Here is a 12,358-nt window from a genome sequence, read left to right as displayed (position 1 = left end):
CTATCTTAGAAGATTTCATGTGTGAAAACCAATGTTTTTCATTGTTGCAATCTGGTCGTCCCCGTGGCTAAAGCTATGTTGAGGCTTAACGGCGTACACCATATGTTATGATATACCGGTATTGATGCATGGACTGGTTTGGGTTTTTACTTTACCTTCTATACCGGTATTTGAATGTTTGGTTTGTTGAATGTGATGTCAATTTTTATAGTTTACTTAGCTACTTGAGTCATCTCTCTCTGTGCCACACAGACCTAGCCACGCCCCTTGTCACTCAAGGAGTGCATTTGACGTTCCTCAACAACGAGACACTTGCATTCAGTCTGCATGGTCAATGCAGAACATGCAACAATGTTGATGACAACGATGCCGTTTTCACTTTGCGTCTTAATATAAATCCACTAACGTTCTACAAATTACATTATTAGTTCATGTTTCTTACATCAGCAAACAGCTAGTATGAATTTTCTTAGCAAGTTGCCCTAAATCTTGTGAGATGCTAATAGCTAGCTAGCTAGCTAATAAATGTACTGAGTTAGAGCAAACGCAGCTAGCTAATACAGCCTGATAATACCAGTGATGGCGTAGACCTAAAATCAGCTTGTTGTTTGTGCAACAGTATCTTCTAAATCAAGAGGAATATGCAAAACAAGAATATGTTAGATACATGAAGTAGCTAAGAGAAAACATGCAATGTAGCCAACCAAAGCTTATAGGGTCCCCTAGGAAACACTTTGGTTCCTACCCTGTCACAATAACTCCTCCCTAGCATTTTAATTCATTGTCATCTCAAACACTGTATTCAATGTACCCACTATTACATTCTAACTATAGAATTAGACTAGTCATTTTATTTTCATGATTCCAACAGTTTTGCTCTAATTAGCAAGTCAAATCGCAATTGCAACATTTGGTTAAAAATAAGTCCTAGATGATTTGTCCATATCATGCAGCCCTACGCTGCAGTAGGGAAATTCTCAATTGAGCAGTGGTGTAAAGTACTTAAGTAAAAATACTTTGAAGTACTACTTAAAATTGTTTTTTTGGTATCTGTACTTTAATTTGGATTACTTTTACTTCACTACATTCCTAAAGAAAATACAGTACTTTTTACTCCATGCATTTTCCCTGACACCCAAATCTACTAGTTACATTTTGAATGCTTAACAGGACAGGAAAATGATTCAATTCATGCACTTATCAAAAGAACATCCCTGGTCATCTACTGCCTCTGATCTGGAGGACTCACTAAACACAAATGCTTTGTTTGTAAATTGATGGAGTGTGCCCCTGGCCATCTGTAAATACATTTTAAAAATGGTTTGCTTAAGGAATTTGAAATTACTTCTACCTTTTGATACTTAAGTACATTTTATCAATTGCATTTACTTTTGATACTTAAGTATATTTAAAACCAAATACTTCTACTCAAGTAGTATTTTACTGGGTTACCTACTTTTACTTGAGTAATTTTCTTAACATATCTTTACTTTTATTCAAGTATGACAGTTGGGTACTCTTTCCACCACCGCAATTGAGTGCAGGAAGTACAGAAATGATGAAAGTGCTGAAATGTGTTTTGTTTGAAGTTGAATTGAACAGTATAAAACAATCAGAATGGACAGACTTACTGAAATCACTGAGAATGGATGTGTTGCCACCCTGGGATCAGTCACTACTCAAAGCAAAATGTACAACTTGTATTATTGAAAAAAAAAAAAATGCTACCAACCATCCAATTTCTTTGAAATACCATGATAATATTTTGGCCATATCGCCCAACCCTAGCGTATGCTGGCAACAGTTAGTTAATAGAGTGGGGGGGTGTCGATTTCTTTGTTTATAGAACACGGAAAGGGTCAATGGAGAAGCAGGTGCGAGTGGAAAACACACCAATTCCAGATGGAACCGGAAAATATGCACATGGAATTGCCTGGGTCACAGCAGAGACCCAGAGTTCAATCTGCACAAAGACTAATCCAAAACAAGAGACAGGTTGAAAAACACAGCTTTAAAGTTAAATGGATATGCCCCCCCCCAGAAATTGGCAAATGTTTTACACATAAAACATTTCTCATCAGCTTTTACAAATGCCCTGATATAACCTCTACTAGTGTGTACACTAACAGGTTTGTTATGAGGATGTAGTCACAGGCCTTAGGTGTCAGGAACCACATTTTTATGGACCATAAACATTCATAGGGGCCATAAACATTCTTATAGACAGTAAACATTGCATCATTTGCATTGTAGACCTGGTTATCGATGAATGGAGCTGAAACAGGAAGCAATCTCAGAAACGTGTGACGCAGGGACGACTTTATATGCCCTTTTATCTCAAGAGACAACAGGTTGGCTAATTGAAAAGCATGCAAACATAATCAGAAAAAGCAACAAAATCTACACTTATTTCAAAGCAGGACAGAGGCAACATATATGTTAGATTGTGTGTGATTTCCAAAGCCTTAGGTAAGAGGGTGGTGGAGATCGAGGGTATAGGTATTACCTCGTTTGTGAAGCCATCCCTCCTTCACAATGACTACTTCACCCATGGTGGCCCGTGGAAGAATGGGGGGAGGGGTTCTGTCCGCTGAGGTGGTCCCACAGAAGGAGGCGTCACTCTCGTCCCCTTCACTCAAATCAGGAGCGGTCTAGTGCTGGGGAAGGTTTCAGCCAGCACTGTTTACCTATTGGGAGGTTAAAAGACGAATAAGGAAGAAATGCATCCCAGTTCAAATCCAGCAAATTACACATTCTTAAGTGCTGCAAATATTAACAAGTGAGAGCAACATTTAGAGACAAAGAAACAAGAATTACAAAAATGTCAATCAGTGCTTATTGCACAAAAACACCAAGTTACTTACTATACAAAGCACTTACAAAATCACCGTTAACAAAATGTTAACAATGTTAATATCATTACAGTTTTACTACACATAAACGGCAAATGAAATGTTACATGTTCCTATTTCTGTCGTAGCATCCTCCTGAACAAGCCTCTGGTATTTGTTAGTACAAGACCCTTACTGTAACTGAAAGCACAGGGACATAGAACTATGCAGACCCTTTAGCAGCTGTCAAATCATTCTACTTTGTTATGGCTAACCCCACTTATCCCTCCATATATCTCAACACTGGAAATATTGCTTCATTATCATCCCCTGGATATATATTTTGTGCAATGCCACATGTATCACGTAATGGAATTATAATCTAGATGGTTCCCAGGTTAGGTCAGGTAGTTAGCCTCAGGTGTACGAGTGAAATTTCAGCATTATTTTGGTAGGCCTAATAAGTATACTATTGTACTGTAACTACACTATGATCACAATACCATGATTCATATTAGTGCAAAAAAAAGTTTTCATATAATTGTAAAAATATCCGTTAGCAAGCATTGAGGGGCTCAATTTGTGCTAATCCTTTGTTTCTGGAAATCCTGCCCCTGACTGCAACCCAATGATATTAAAATAAATTGCACCACTGTTTATCGGGGTGAAATGAAAAGGCATGAAAAGAGCTTATTGAATGCACTGACAGAAGATCTGCATTATAGAGGGGGTAATGCAGGTTCACATTCTGATACTGTATTGTCTTCAACAGACAGCAGGTGCTGTCTAGCACAGCATATGCCAAGTGCATTCTAGTGATGGGGGGTAGCAATACAGTTACATTCAATCGGAATATTATTTGAGATTCCGATATTTATTATATTAGTAATTTCCATTAATAGCTTGTTTTCCCCATCACTTTAAACTACAATATGTACACTACCATTCAAATGTTTGGGGTCACTCAAACATATCCTAGTTTTTGAAAAAAATTCAATGATGCTGGAGGAGTGCTTGACACCATCTGTCAAGCATGGTGGAAGCAATGTGATGGTCTGGGGGTGCTTTGGTGGTGGTAAACTGGGAGATTTGTGCAGGGTAAACGGGATCTTGAAGGAGGAAGGCTATCACTCCATTTTGCAACGCCATACCTAGTGGACAGCGCTTAATTGGAGCCAATATCCTCCTACAACAGGACAATGACCCAAAGCACAGCTCCAAACTATGCAAGAACTATTTAGGGAAGAAGCAGTCGACTGGTATTCTGTCTGTAATGGAGTGGCCAGCACAGTCACCGGATCTCAGCCCTATTGAGCTGTTGTGGGAGCTGCTTGACCGTATGGTACGTAAGAAGTGCCAATCAAGCCAATACAACTTTTGGGAGGTGCTTCAAGAAGCATGGGGTGAAATCTCTTAACAAATTGACAACTAGAATGTCAAAAGATCTGCAAGGCTGTAATGGCTGCAGATGGAGGATTCTTTGATGAAAGCAAAGTTTGAAGAACACAATTATTATTTATAACCTTGTCAATGTCTCGACTATATTTCCTATTAATTTTGCAACGCATTTCATGTATGTTTTCATGGAAAATTTCAAAGTGACCCCAAACTTTTGAACGGTAATGTAACTTTGTACGACCAACCAAATTGACAATGAAATGTGAGTTACAGAGCTGTCATTATCATTGAAAGCAAGTCTAAGAAGAGGTAGATCTGTTCTGTGTGTGCCATTTCCATGCTTCCCGTGCTTAAGTTGAGTCTTTTACTTTGTTTTGTACACCAGCTTTAAACAGCTGAAAAAACATATTTCAGTGGTTTAGATGGTACAATGATTCTCTACACTATACGTGCTTGTTCTGTCAAACTAGTTGAATTTTAGTAATCAGGAAATGGCAGAGCGATTCATGCATAGTACATCTTTAAATAGGGAGACAATTTGTTTTCTGCACTTATTTCCGTGACTGATCAAAAAAAAAAACAACTCATGGCTCTCTCATCCATCTGCAGCAGACACATGGTGAGGAATATGTTTGAAACATCAAACCACAATATGAGAAATGCCATACATATCGTATTGACACCTAAGTATGGCGATAACATATTGTGAGGTCTCTGGCAATACATTCCAGATGTACATTTTCTGCACGTCTTTGCAGATAATAAATAACATGTGGTTGAGACAGAGATGTCATTCAACGACTTCCAAGTTCCCTCCCCACTGCACTACATTGCACACTCCATCTAGCAGCTACTAACAGTCTTTACTTTGCACCTTAATTTTTTTGACCTACCTATCAAGTATCATTTCACCTGGAGTAAAAAGAACAGGTTCCAGCAGTGAACTGCTCAGAAGGCCAAAACAAAGACCGGCCATTTTTAAACATGCTAGCTCCTTTGTCGACCATAGCCCACCAGATTATTTGTTTGAGTAAATAACGAGCTGCCAGATACAGGTAACTGCCAAAATAAATGAAAAACATGGAGTAAACGAGGGATGCAAAATACTCTACATGACCAATAAGTTTGTGGACACCTGCTAGTCGAACATCTCATTCCAAAATTATGGGCATTAATATGGAGTTGGTCCCCCCCTTTCCTGCTTTAACAGCCTCTACTCTTCTGGGAAGGCTTTCCACTAGATGTGGGAACATTGCTGCCGGGACTTGTCCATTCAGCCACAAGAGAATTAGTGAGGTCGGGCACTGATGTTGGGCGATTAGGCCTGGCTCGCAGTCGGCGTTCCAATTCATCTCAAAGGTAATCGATGGGTTTGAGGTCTAGGCTCTGTAAGCCAGTCAAGTTCTTCCACACCAATCACTTCAAAGCATTTCTGTATGGACCTGGCTTTGTGCACAAGGGCATTGTCATGCTGAAACAGGAAAGGGCCTTCTCTAAACTGTGGCTGAAATAGCCAAATCCACTCATTTGAAGAGGCATGTGTGTGTGTATACAAATATTTGTTATTGAGGAACAGAGAAAGTACAAGTAAAAGAAGAAAAAGGATCTGGCACACATTTTTGTAGCCATTTCCTAGTGAAAGCCTTTTTACTGGCTGCCTTCAAGAGGTACTTTTCTCTATTGCGTATGTTCAGGTATTTCACCCAAGTACAAAGAAATTCATGTTTGTTCTGTCAAATCCCATTATTTTTCCAATGTTCGATCTTATTTCTCCCCAGTAAGGTGATTGCAGAGCAGGTCCAAAAGATATGAGAGTGATCCACCCTTGATAGCCCACATTCTCTCCAACAACGGTGTAGGGAGCCAGCCTGTTTTGATTTCAGTTTAGGTGTTATGAAGAAATAACTTTCTTCCAACACAATTCTCTCCATGTTGAGTCTCCAGGTTCCGGGTTCCGGGTTGGAGCGAGCGGTCGCATCTACACTTCGGTCCGCAGGTAGTATAACTTTTCATTACATTATAGTACAACGGTTTGATTTGTCTAATCTTAGCAATTTCTTCTTAGCTAGCTACATAGCCGTCTTTGTATCAAAGATAATTGCGTAATTATCGTATTTCGTCGTCCTAACGTAGTCTACACTGCTATCTGCCCAGCAGCTAGCTAACGTCCACCGTCTACCAGCACTGTAGAAACTATTACACTCAACTGAACGACTCGATTAGTGTAGTGTTAGCTAGCTACATAGTTGTCTTTGCTGTCTTCGTATCCAAGATAATTGTGTAGTTTAGAGTGTGTAGACTTAGAGTGATTATCTTAATTTACCGAGGTTAGCTAGCCAGCTATTTGTCGTCCTTAACGTAGGAGATACTGCTAGCGTAGGAGATACTGCTAGCTAGCCAACAGCTAGCCAACGTCTAACGAATAGAACTTCAACAACCCGGTCAACATTCCGCGACACCTGAAACTCCACCACTTTAAGGAATACCTAGGACAGGATAAAGTAATCCTTCTCACCCCCCCCTTAAATGATTTAGATGCACTATTGTAAAGTGGCTGTTCCACTGGATGTCATAAGGTGAATTCACCAATTTGTAAGTCGCTCTGGATAAGAGCGTCTGCCAAATGACTTAAATGTAAATGTCTAATATGTTCAATCATGTTTCATCAGTTATTTCAATGTCAAGGTCCTGCTCCCATTTCTTTTTAATATAGTTTGTAGAATATTTATTTGAGGATTGAATACCCAAGTAAAGAGGTTGTTGTTTTTTACTCCAAGTTGTATGCGTTAGTGAATACTTGGATTCATTTGAGGTGCTCGAGGTACGGTTACATATTTTGGGGAATATTCAGTTGTGGAAACTTTGTGGGAATTAACAGAAATATATGCATATTAATACAATTTAAATGTAATGTTTTGTGCATTGATATATTTACCATAGCATATGGGGACAATCAAACCTTTCACCTTATCATAAGTAGACAATTGCAAATGATTAAATCCTTCCAATAGAAAATGAAACAATTTAGTTACGAATAGAACTTTAATTTAGAAAGTTGACTCATCACATGATTTCACTGAACAACAAAAGGGAATATTGAATAATGTCCAATGATCCATCGCATCACCCAAAAACATCAACATACATCTGTAAAACTATAGTTTCAAGACTAAAGCTTTGGTTGTCTTCCTCTCAGGCTTCCATGTCTTCTCCCTGGACCTTAATGTCCAGCTCTTGAACATCAGACTTAGGACTCATCTTCACTATCACTTTCCAACCTTGATGGCTTGTTTTCAGGCTCAAAAACCCAAAAATGTGTAGGTCAGCCTGTTGCATGCTTTGGTGTGTGTTCCCAAACAAGGACCAGTTGCGCTCTGAGGCAGCTGATGTTGGTGGGATTTGGAGGATGAGGCAACTGGGGAAAGAGCCTCAGATCCACAAAGTCACTACCACCAGGTGGCTGATGAGATATGCTGACACAACTGCCATATTGCATCTCCATCCCAAAGCCCTTGCTTGGAAGTGTACTTCGCCAGACTGACAAGAAACTTTCCCTCATCCAGGCCAAGGTGGCGAGACACGGTAGTGATGACACCATAGGACTTGTTGATCTCTGCACCAGACAGGATGCTCTTACCAGCATACTTGGGGTCCAACATGTACACTGCGGGGTGCATGGGCTTCAGGCAGAAGTCCTCATGCTTTTTGATGCATTTCAGAACTGCAGTTTCCTCTGCTTGGAGCAACCGTGAAGTGGGCAGGGCAGTATGGATTTCTCTTACATCTGCAAGCAGAGTGAACATCAGACAGGATGGAATTTTCTCCCTCAATCCATGTAATGGCTACTGCTATTGGTTTCAGGAGTTTGACTGCTTACTCCTCTCTCCCAAAATACATCTTCCAGGAGGATCCTCTTTAAAAAAAAATATTTACTTCTTACCTTTACCCCCTTTTGGGATTACAGATATGATGGCTTCTCTCCAAGATGGTGGAAAACCCTCCCCTCCCGCAAAGTCCAGTTAAAAACAGGCCTTAAGTAGGTGTTAGTTGTTCTCTGAAGGCTTTGAACCATTCTAAAAAAAGGGAAGCCATCAGTGCCTGGAGACTTGTTTACTTTTAGATATTGCTTTAATAATTTCTTCAGTAGTTACTTCCGAAGTTTGTTATCATTTTGCTCTGCCCCAATTGAGGGGAGATAGTTTTTATATTTTTTTATTCTCTATTGTCTGTGCATCTGCATTTTCTGGTGGCTTGTACAGATGTGTAATAGGATTCAAAAGCATTCTGTATTTCATCCAATTTACATGTAAGATACTTCACCGTTATCATTATTCTCCAGATAGACGTTCAAGTCGGTCTTTACCGATTCCTTGAATGCTGGATCTCACAGCATGCTTGTATTAAGCCTCCATAGAGTATTTCTTGGTTTGCTATCAGAGTAAGGTAAACTCCATTATGATCTTTCATTTCTGACAAACTCAAAATTAACTGAATTTGGGATCAAGATTGCAACTCCCCTTCTTCCCATTTTGTAAGAAAAAAAAAAGTGTTCCTATATCCCATTTTCTTGAGTTTCTCGTGTTCAGGTGTGGATAAGTGCGTTTCCTGCCAGAATAGTATGTCACCTCTCTCCCGTTTCATCTTTGCTATTACATTACTTCTCTTGATGTCACTCCCCAGTCCATTTACATTGAGACTTATGACCTTATATTCCCAATGATGCATCGATATAAATGAAAAAAGACCTGTGCACCATATCTGCCTGCTTAACTATGAGCATAAAAATTAACGATAAATCAAGAACGATATAGTAAACCAAAGTGGGGAAATACTTTGGTATTTGACTCCCATGTCAGAGGACTGTCTCTTGTCTCTGGGGTTTGAGGGGATGAGCCTGTCCGCAGGTGGTACCCCTCGCTCAAATATAAAAATGCGCAATGCAGTCAAACAGGACCTGTAAGAACCAAAAATATTTTGTAATTCACCAACGTGTATAAGCAACAAGTGAAAAGCGACAAGTATATACAGTGGGGCAAAAAAGTATTTAGTCAGCCACCAAGTGTGCAAGTTCTCCCACTTAAAAAGATGAGGCCTGTAATTTAAGTGGGAGAACTTGCACAATTGGTGGCTGACTAAATACTTTTTTGTGCCCCACTGTAGGTCATGCGTGCATATCATGAATCCTCCCCTTGATATGCCCTTCTGTCACCCCGTTGTCAATGTGTCATTAATCATGAGCTAATAGACATGTGATAATGTTAATGTGATCATACAAAAATGTATCCTTCAAGAAAACACTTTTGGCTACTTACCCTTGCTCAGCATTAAGGGGGGGGGTGAAATGGGGAAACATTTTATCTAGTGACACACTGATATAACATTTGACTGATAACGATATTCTATATTTTCCTTGACAAAAATACCAACATTGAACATTTTTGCAGCCTTAAGCATTCTTGTACAGTTAAATAGTTACACACACGGATGCAGCGGTCTAAGGCACTGCATCTCAGCGCAAGAGGCGTCACTACAGTCCCTGGTTCCAATCCAGGCTGTATCACATCCGGCTGTGATTGGGAGTCCCATAGTGCGGCGCACAATTGGCCCAGCAGCATCCGGGCCATCACTGTAAATAAGAATTTGTTCTTAACTGACTTCCCTACTTAAAAGGTCACACACACAACAACAAAAAGTTTATTGGCATTTACATATGTCCCCACTATCAGTAAACATACTCAAAACCTATTTATTTCACTTACTTGCTGTGCTGTTTCATTGTTCATTCTCAACCAGGATATCTTTGGAATGCCGTTTGGGCCTTTGCGTGTCAATAGATACACGTCAAATAAGCTTGTTGACCAATCAGTACCTGAATATGACTGCACGGCACAATAATGTAAAGGCTTTAATCGTTTTACGTAGTTATTACACTATCACTCATATGTCACAACAATTCATTGATACATATGCTGTGATGCTGGTAAAGTTGTCTCACGCAACTACAGTGCTAGTCATAAAGAAAAAGCTAACTTCCTCATGATGCAAACAATCTGTTTCAGTTGCTCTAGTTAGCTAGCTACATAGCTAGGTGTCATCATCTAAAATATCAATTAGGGGTTAAGACAGTTCTTATTTGATTAATGGTGGCCGGACCCATCTATTTTGAAGCTAGCCACAATACGGATTAGGCACAATAGTGGACTTTGCTGTTAGCCTTCAAAATAAAAGTATGCCATACATATATTTATATTCATTTGCGTCACTGTCAGTCATTGACAGTGATGCAAATGAATACAAATAGTAGAATTGCCATACTTTTATTGTAATGCTAACCGCAAAGTCCACTATTGTGCCTAATCCTCATTGTGGCTAGCTTCACAACACAACCAGGCCCAGCCTCACTAGCCAGATGAAGCTAGCTGGCTACTTATAACGTTAGCAACTGGGTAAATTAGCTGGCTAGCTATTTATTTTTATGAACCGATCAACAAGTGGTAACCTAGCTAATACTTACAAGGATTCCTAAATTATTTTTATCAATGATGAAAATGACTACGGTCATTGTTTTCAGGCTGGTTGTATTGGTGCTCGACCTGTCGGCAAAAGTCAATGTCACCCACAACATAGAACAGTTGATTGTCAAGGGCAATGAATTCAATCATCTTGGCTTATAAGGATTTCGAGTTGGCTCGCTGACATTTTTACTCTTTCAAACGACTGCTCGATCCACACAGACATTGTGGGCGTCATTACGTTATGTTATGTAGGTATGCACGGTAGCTTTGACATCGGTTTTTAACAATAGGCGTTAAACCAGACATCTGGGCCAACACCGATGTCGGCAATTTTTAGCTAATGTCGGGCAATTACGATATGTTCACCGATAAACGTGCATCCCTAATTTCTCCTATTGCAATATCATCAGTAACAACCAAATAGGTCTCAACAGCTAGCGGTAACCATTAAGTCTTAAATCCGATTCAGTGTCTTCCATCTTCTCGTTGGAAATGCCTGAGTCTCTCGAATGTGATCATCTTCTTACCGAGGTGATTTCCCGCTTTCCTTGACACTGCTTGCCGAAAATGATCCATGGGAGGGCCTGCTCGAGTATTTCCGCCGTTAAAGATGCCTTTCTCCTTGCGGTATACTCCACTGGGATGCCCCTCGACGACAGGTCCTCAGCCGCCTCGTCTGCACGCTCGTATGTAACCGGGCCATTATCCTGAAATACGCACAATTTTGCCGGGAATGGTATTTGGAAGCGAAATACCGCTAAGTGCTTTCTTGATGGGGGTGTATTCCTTCCTTTTCAGTATCTCCCGCGTAGTCATGATTAAAGAACCATAATACTATGGATCTTGGTGGCGGGGGGGGGCAGAGCATGGTGTGCTCTCTCGATCCCCAGGTCAGTGTTGTCTTCAAGTATTTCTTTGAATAGACCCTCCACGAATTTGGGCAGAGTCTTTCTGCGCCCTCTGCACGGAATAAAGTGTTGTTTCAATGTGAAAAACCTTTGAGTTCTGTCACTTTTGCCTGTAGTGCATGAAGGCTTTTCAAAGACTGTTCAAGTATTTTCTTGACTGCAGTGTTCCATGTGTCCATTTCCCCAATGTGCTGTTCTGCATCCCCCATTCTTGTAGATATGCTGTATAATTTTGTTTGTCGAGTCTGGTTAATGTCCTTCTTGAACTCAGTTATTTTCGTATATATCTTCTCGAAGTTCCTCTCGTAAGCCTGTGAGCGCCTCGCTCAATTCCTCTATCACCTCACGAAATGAGGGTTATTTTGCTGCTGCTAGCTTATTTGCGCTAGCATTAGCCATCTGTTTCATTGACGATTATATCTTCTGCGGTCTTGTTACGGGCTATTGTTGAAGCTCCACAACCTTTTCCTATTTTCCACTTTGTGTACGTTATTATAATGCTTAGAGCAAATACTTGACCCAACCGATGTGCTGTACGAAGAACTAGGCAGACATTTTCTAAACTGTCACCGGAAGTCCTCCTTTTGTATATATTTAAAGCAGGTGCTTCCACACAGGTGTGATTCTTGAATTAATTAACATCATTCTAAGGATAATTTATAAAAATGCCCAGTTGCCCATTATTTTGGCTACCTTGGCTAGAAGC

General features: G+C 40.1%; 1 protein-coding gene across 4 annotated transcripts in view; it reads right to left on the bottom strand.

Moving 5' to 3' along the window:
- The window catches only part of LOC135557668 (RAC-alpha serine/threonine-protein kinase-like), a 75,292-nt gene that overhangs the window by 25,107 nt on the left and 37,827 nt on the right, over positions 1–12,358 (bottom strand). For all 4 annotated transcript variants that reach the window (XM_064991165.1, XM_064991167.1, XM_064991164.1 and 1 more), the window contains one exon: positions 2,507–2,687. In XM_064991165.1, coding sequence (XP_064847237.1) covers positions 2,507–2,552 — 46 coding nt within the window. In that variant the 5' untranslated portion in view covers positions 2,553–2,687. The remainder of the gene's footprint in view (positions 1–2,506; positions 2,688–12,358) is intronic.

This window comes from Oncorhynchus masou, chromosome 16 (genome assembly GCF_036934945.1).
Source record: "Oncorhynchus masou masou isolate Uvic2021 chromosome 16, UVic_Omas_1.1, whole genome shotgun sequence".
Lineage (NCBI taxonomy): Eukaryota > Metazoa > Chordata > Actinopteri > Salmoniformes > Salmonidae > Oncorhynchus > Oncorhynchus masou.
The sequence above is the reverse complement of the archived record's forward strand: the minus strand, read 5'-3'. Positions and strand labels throughout refer to the sequence as shown.